The sequence below is a fragment of the Quercus lobata genome, chromosome 2 (assembly GCF_001633185.2).
Source record: "Quercus lobata isolate SW786 chromosome 2, ValleyOak3.0 Primary Assembly, whole genome shotgun sequence".
NCBI classification, from domain to species: Eukaryota; Viridiplantae; Streptophyta; class Magnoliopsida; order Fagales; family Fagaceae; genus Quercus; species Quercus lobata.
This window is the reverse complement of record NC_044905.1, coordinates 67,956,603-67,964,531: the sequence shown is the minus strand read 5'-3', so window position 1 is coordinate 67,964,531 and position 7,929 is coordinate 67,956,603. Positions and strand designations below refer to the sequence as shown.

Here is a 7,929-nt window from a genome sequence, read left to right as displayed (position 1 = left end):
CATACTGAGAGCTCCTTGAATTTTGCACCTAAAGGAAGGCCCAGATATTTAAAAGGAAGGGAAGAATGCGTACACCCTAATAATCCCACTAGATCATCTAGATTGTGCACATCTCCAACTGGAATCATCTCTGATTTCCCCAAATTAATTCTTAAACCTGAAACCTCCTCAAATCTAGTCAATATCTCCCTTAAAATAACTAACTGATTAGGGACAGCATCACAGAAAATAAGGGTGTCATCTGCGAATAAGAGGTGAGTCACCATCATCGAAATACCAGCCGTATTACCTACATAAAATCCCGACAACTGTCCAGTATTTACAGCCACATCCAACATATGGCTCAAAGCCTCCATGACAACATCAAATAGCAACGGGGATAAAGGATCCCCTTGCCGAATCCCCCTAGAGCTGCCAAAGAAATCTGAAGGACTACCATTAATCAGAATGGAAAATTTAACTGTAGAAATGCAATACATTATCCATTTTCTCCACTTCTCTGAAAACCCACAACGTTGGAGCATATACATCAGAAAACCCCAATTCACATGGTCATATGCCTTCTCCACATCCAACTTACACAACACCCCTGGAATCCCTGTCTTCAGTCTACTATCAATACATTCAGCAGCAATTAGGACGGAATCCAAAATTTGTCGACCTTTCACAAAGGCATTCTGTGAATCTGAAATAAGCCCATATGCAACCCTTCGAAACCGATTAGCCAACACCTTTGAAATAATCTTGTAAATCCCACCAACTAAACTAATTGGCCGGAAATCCTTAACTTCCATAGCATCAACCTTTTTAGGAATAAGTGCAAGAAATGAGGCATTAAGACTCTTTTCAAACACAGCTTGAGTATGGAAATTTTGGAACACATCCATAATCTCTTTCTTCAAAACACTCTAGCAAGACTGGAAAAAAGCCATGGAAAAACCATCCGGACTAGGAGCCTTATCACCATTGAACCCATTAATCACTCCAAACACCTCATCCTCATCAAAAGGCCTATCTAACCAAATAGCATCTTCCTCCGAGATTCTAGAGAATTCCACATCATCTAGGACAGGTCTATGGGTCACATTTTCATAATAAAGCTGCCTATAAAAACGAGAGATACACTCTGTTATGGCCTCCGGATCTGAAGACAATTCTCCATCTACCATAAGCCTATCAATGGAGTTAAATCTCCTGTGAGAATTGGCTACACGATGAAAGAACTTAGTATTCCTGTCACCTTCTCTAATACAAAGAACTCTAGATTTCTGTCTCCAACAAATTTCTTCCAAAAGAGAAGCTTTCTCTAACTCCCCTCGGATCCTTTCCAACTCCAACTTTTCCTCTTCTGTTAGACCACGACTATCCTCAATAGTCTCTAGAACACTAAGATCCTTCCATAATTGTTTCCCCCGTTCTTCTACATTACCAAAAACCTCTACATTCCATTTTTTCAAATCATGTTTCAGAAGCTTTAGTTTGTTAGCCAACACAAAACTCAGAGCCCCATGCAAATGATAAGATTCCCACCAAGATCGCACCCTTTCCACAAAATCCTCATCCTTAAGCCACATATTTTCAAATCGAAACGGCCTCCTGCCCCTATGAAAGGATCCACCTTCCAAGACAATCGAAAAATGATCTGATAAGAGCCTCGACATTCTTCGCTGGCAAACAGTAGGGAACTTATCCTCCCAATCTGGAGAGAATAAGAATCTGTCCAGCCTAGCCTTCGATGCAACTTCACGAGAATTAGACCAAGTAAAAGTTCCCCCTTCCAACGGGATATCAATCAGACCTTGCTCTAAAATAAACTCAGAAAACTCACGCATAGCAGCAGTAAACGTAGTAGCACCAGCACGTTCGGAAGGGAATCTTACCACATTAAAATCACCTCCCTCACACCATGGCACATTCCACCAACTGCTCAACCCAGATAATTCCTCCCATAAAAACCTTCTGTCACCCGCTAGATTAGGACCATAAACTCCAGTAAATGCCCATACAAACTGATCTACCACACTTTTAAACTTACAAGAAACTGAAAAACGTCCCACTGCTTCCTCCACTTTGTCCACAACTCGTGTGTCCCACATCAGTAACACCCCTCCAGAAGCTCCACAAGAACCTAAATATGACCAATCAACATGTTGGCCACCCCACAGACTTCGAATCACAACTCTGGTTATCAATTCCATTTTAGTTTCTTGAAGACATACAATATCTGGCCTCCAACTCCTAATCAAATTTCTGACCCGAAGCCTTTTATCCTGCTCATTCAACCCTCTAACATTCCAAGAAATAATCTTCACATTCATTGATACAACACCACAGCCCGCTCACTACTAATACTCCTTCTCTTAGCTGACCCATACTCAACGTTCAAAGAAGTCATTAATTTTTTCAATTCTCGATGACCCTTTTGCCCTGATTTAACCACCTTCTTCTGACTATCTACCTCATGCCGTTTTTTATCCTTTTTCCTGGCCTCTAAGGCTAACAACAGACCCGTAATTTGCTCCTCAAAGCCTTCCAATGAAGTCCCCACAGATTTCCTAAACGCCTTAATCCGATTGGTTACCCACTGTGATAACTGTTTGCTATCAACTTTCTCCTCACACCCACACTCCTTCACTGTATTGTGTTCATCCTCCAAAGGAATTTCAGTGGCCAAAGGTACCACAACTAGAGGCTCCCCATCTCTCTCCCAAGTCATCGACCTTACATCAACTTCCCACAGCTCATCCTCTGACCCAGTAACAACAGACAAAGAATCTAACACACCATCACACTCATCTGCCCAACTAACAATTTGGCCCTCAGTGGCAATAGAGTTATTACCTGGTACAACTTCTCCTTCAATGATTGAGCACTCCGACCCGCTATCTAGAGACCCACTATCTGGAGACCGATAAAGCGACAGTGGAATCACTATCTGCCTACCATCACGCAATTCCAGCATCCAATCTTTAGAATTACCCCATGACTTATCCAAATCTCCAACCAACTCCCTAATCGTAGGACGAGAATTATGGGTCCCCTCCTCGGAGAAGACTTTTGGAGAATCAATTTCAACAATTTCAAAGCAACCTTTCCTTCACACCCCACTTGTGACTCAACCGGAGAAGACCGGTACTCCACCGCTGTCAAAACCGGCAAAACAGGAAGCTGGGCCTGGCTGATCGACATCTCCTGAGCATCACCGTCGCTATTGTTGAGTTCCGCTGGCACCGATATGGACATCTCTGCTACCGTTGTAGACATTTCAGTTGCCGTTGACCCAAAAACAGAGCTCTCATGTTCCGTAAGAGACTTTCCAGGTATGTCTGGCTTTGGGGCTGAAGGACACAATATATTTTCAGCCTCAATCACTTTCGGGCTTGAAAGATTTTGGCTGAAACCAGGCTTAGAGCATTCACCAATTTCAAACACTAACGGGCTAGTCTCACATGGGCCCAAAGAGTCCTTAGTCTCACCAACTAAGGTGTTTTGGGCTTCCAAATCCTTTAGGCCCAAACTTACATACTCAGGAGGTGGAGCTTTAATTCCCCGTGCTACCCATTTAAAGCTACGAAATCCTCCCCTGGCACAATCCCATGAAACACGCCTTCTTCCATTCTCCTTCAATTCCACAACCAATCCTTCCCCTGTCCAGCGTGAGTTCCTGATTTCTCGCCCCTTCCCAGCATTAATGTCATTTGAATTCAAATTAAATCTTAAAGGAAATCTGCTTTTATTCATTGCCGGAATTTTCTCCCTAATTTCTTCCCCACATTAATGCTCTGAAACCTCCCTTTCGCAGCACCCACGACTGTCGGCCAAGCTTTACCGACCTGAAAATCATCTTCCACCACCTGATCACGTGGTTTGCCAACCGGATATTCTATTGCTAACGACTTAGTATGATCAAATCTCGGAGTTTCCGCTATCTTCTCCACTATTTGAGGCTTCTCATGAGCACTGGTAACAGGGTGCTGTATCTGCTTCATATCCCTCGCCGGCGCATGACCTTTCACTGCTTCTACAAAAGACTGAGAGGATTGAATCTCTGAATTTTGTTTATGTGGCTGAGCTATAAATTTCGAACCACCCAAAGCATATTGTGTGGGTGCCAACATCCTTCTTAATTCAAGCCCAAAAGCCCTCCAACCTTGTTGAGCTTTGCCTGCAGGGATAATGATAGCTCTCCTTTGCCCGCCTACTTTGAGTTCTATCACTGCTAGGAATTGACCATAGGTGTTGGAACCACATTGCAACGTGTAAGCAGTATTACCTTCCCTGAGTGTAAAATACTGCTTGGGATTGACTCTGATCACAGAGTGTTCAATATTATTCATAAGCCATTGTACCGCATTCTTGCTCATGAAAACAGATTGCATGAAATATTTACCCCTTTCAAAAATCCTTAGAGAGAAAAAATTTCCCCCTTCCTCGACCACCAACTGAAAAAGCTTTGATTCAATAAAAAAAACTACAGGAACCACCCATACTAATCAAAGAAAGGAAAGAAGAGAACAAAATTTTTCTGGCTAATTTGAGGTAGCCGGGCCTCCTCCTACATCCATAGAATGTAACAGGAACAGCTTTCAGAAGTGAAGACTAAGTATTAGAAAACTTAGTTCTCCAACCAAGCCTTTTTAAGGAAAAAGGCTTGGTTGAAAGAACTATTACACTTTGAGATACAAGATGGCTCTAAGTGAGGTTTTGAAAAACATTTGGTGTGGTGACCGCTCTCTGAAAGACTTGTTCCCGGACCTGTTTGCATTAGCAATGGACAAGGGGGGCTTGGTGGCATCTTACTTATATTATTAAGTAAAGATTTTATTACAATGTTTAACACTTGTCCATAATACAAATCTAACGTTATTGATCGATTACAAGTAAATGATAAATCCGGCCACAGAATTACAAATAATTGTTCATAATTATTAACGCAATAAAAATAAAAATTATGTACAGACTGTAAACATGCAGGTGAACAAAACAGATAGTTACCACTCAAGCCTTCGCTGGAGGTTAGAGAGTTCGAACATTTATCGTTGTGCCCTCCTCCACAGATTAAACAACCAATGAAGATGCAAACGTACATTACACATCCATTTCAGCTGGGTTCTTCTTACTTTCAATTGGCCAATAGAGTCCAACGCTTCACTTCCAATCAAGCATGTCTAATAACCATAGAACCTCATCCTTGGAATTTGCCGCATCACAGAAATCCATTTCAACCCCAAAAACATCAATAACACCGTCATTTCCATCGTCCATGAAAAGCAAAGAGATCCATGCCCGGATTCCTGAGATGAAAGGGTAATCAGGAGAAAAGTCTAAATAGTCAAATGCCAAGGCCCTATATGCCGTCCTATCTATATAATCAAACATGGATTTATTGATGATGCAAGCAACCCTATTGGAATCCTTGCGCCCCACAAGCACTGAAACACTGACAGTCTGGAATAGAGGCACGGTGAACCTTGGCTCAACAGGTAATGTCATCTTGTACTCAGGGCCCTCCAGGTGAAACCTAAGCATGTCACAAATTCCTGGAGGTGGGATCTTGATGCCAGCTTGTAAAACGGGGCCCGGGACTACTTCAGAAAATATTAATCTGCCTTCAGTCCAAATGTCAATAAAAAATTCCAAATCATCAAAGGACAGCCTTGGGGGAAGAAGAGTTCGACGATTCTGACGTTTATAAAAGGTCTGATATAGCTTATAGAAGGTTAAAGTTGGAGGGTTAGGCCGCTTGCAGATCGAAGGCCATCTCTTGGCACACACACATTTCCAAAAGTAATCATCTCGGGCTATGTCTCTCCACTGCTTACTCACTGCCATACAAGAAGCGAGGTCCACACCATCCAATAAAGGAAAAACTGCCTTCAAGACTTCTTCATAATCCATTTTCAGCATACAAATATTCCCCTAAAACCAATCACAGCATTGAAGGGCCTAAAAGTGGTAGATAAAGATAAATCCCCTGTGAATAGAATGAGATGAAATTCAGATTAAGAAGCAATCATATAAATACAGATATTTTTTGAAGCACCATCATGACATATTAATATATAAAAAACCACAGCAGCATACAAAGTATTCATAAAAGAAATTAGAAGAAGCATCAAAGGTGGGGATAGATTCCCCGCCCAACCCCGCACAAATTTTCCCCACCCCGAAAAGATGATGAGATGGAGGCAGGCTCCCCCCATCCTGTCTTGCCCCACCATACCCCAAATGTGTGTGTGTGTGTGTGTATTTCGTTTTTGGATAAGTGCCAGTTAACTACAAGGAAGATATTTATAACCTAAAACAGCAGCCAAAGAACGAGGTGGGGAAGGGGCACCTTTGATTTGAACCTACCCCTCCCCATTGCCATCCCTTTGAATGGAGCAAAAAACAAAGGATTCAAACTGCTCCAAGATTTAGACTGATTGTTTAACAATAAATAGTTATTAGTAACCAATGCTGCTAGTCATAGCCTAAAGAAAAGATATAATCAAGTTACAATGATTTAACCAAGTCTGAAGCTACTTATTCTTGTGTACCGCAATGCATTTTCTTCTATTCTGCCATCTAAGAATTTTTATTGCATAAGTTATACACCCAACTTGTGGATCTTGAACCTACGGCCTTACCCTCCATCCCATTATTGAAGGCAGAGTAAACCATTTGAACTAGAGCTCACAGGCTTTTGCCATCTCTAAATATAATCCATTAATGTAGTGCAACAGCCATATTTCTCAACCGTAAGCCCACCAATATACATAATTTGCTTGCATGCAAAATGCATATATACCAACTCACAAACATATAGCTACAGACAAGAGCCTAGATGTTTACATTTTAACATTCCAATCAATTTTTCTTAGCCTATGTCATTGTTGTGCCCAAAATTAACACTTTTTAGGAAATCATAAACAATTCATTTAGATACCCACATGCTTTGCTTCAAGATCAAAAATAACATGCTTAGTTTAAAATGGCAGTAATGGAACAACTTTAACCATCATGCTCCTAAATCAATCCCTTGAAGAAAACTTATCAAAAAATAAAAATAAAAAAACCCATAAAGAAGTAAGAATAAAAAAACAAATTACTTGATTTAGTAACCTATCGTGTAATAATAATAAAATCATTGATTTTGATCACTACCACCGTAACACAGAAATTCCTTATATCCAAATGAAGATCAAAATTGTTGAATTTTTATTTATTTATTATTTTTTGCAGAATTGGGTAGTTGGAACCTGCAGAATATTGAAAAATCGATAATCATAAAGTATTATTCTAAAATATAAAATCAAATCTCACAATCAAATTCGATTCAATGAATTTCATGGGAACACTTACAAAACCCTAAATTTCTCAATTCATGACAAATCTAAAACCTAGAGAGAGAGAGAGAGAGAGAGAGCAAACCTTAGATCGTCAACGACTGTGAGAGTTTCATCGAAAGCGAAGCGAGAAGAAAAAAAAAAAAAGGATTTGGGATCGCAAAGGAGATCTGAGTAGCTTAATTCTCGGTGGAATTGGTAAAATCCTAGAGCTGTTTGGAGAGAGACAGAGAGATTTTCGCTTCGAAAATGGAGAAAGTCTAAGGACTAAGAAATGTTAAAACTTAAAAGCAATAAATAAAGCATACGGCTGGGGTTGAAGAGGATAGAAAAAGATAAGCCAGGAAAGATTATTAATTAATTTAATTAACCTTATTGGGCTGTGCCGCTGTGGGCTTTCTGAAGGTCCCACCCTTTGTCTTTTTCTTTTACTTTGGAAAAGGACAAAATAGCTGCAACCTGCAAATTGATTTGATCTTATCTTACTAATTTAATGGAATTTTTTTATAACCCATTATGTCGCCAGGATAGGAGCACTTATATGTATTATTTAAACAAGTTATATAAGTTATTGTATAGATTATGTGACTAAAAATATATA

General features: G+C 40.3%; 1 protein-coding gene across 1 annotated transcript; it reads right to left on the bottom strand.

The window, feature by feature from the left end:
* Positions 1-4,785: 4,785 nt before the first annotated feature.
* On the bottom strand, positions 4,786-7,641 carry LOC115976306 (F-box protein At5g39250). Its single transcript, XM_031097505.1, has 2 exons — positions 7,414-7,641; positions 4,786-5,974 (listed from the first exon to the last, which is right to left on the bottom strand). Exon 2 carries the CDS (start codon positions 5,905-5,907, stop codon positions 5,149-5,151), a length of 759 nt encoding a protein of 252 aa, XP_030953365.1. The 5' UTR covers positions 5,908-5,974; positions 7,414-7,641; the 3' UTR covers positions 4,786-5,148.
* Between the last annotated feature and the right edge of the window lie 288 nt (positions 7,642-7,929).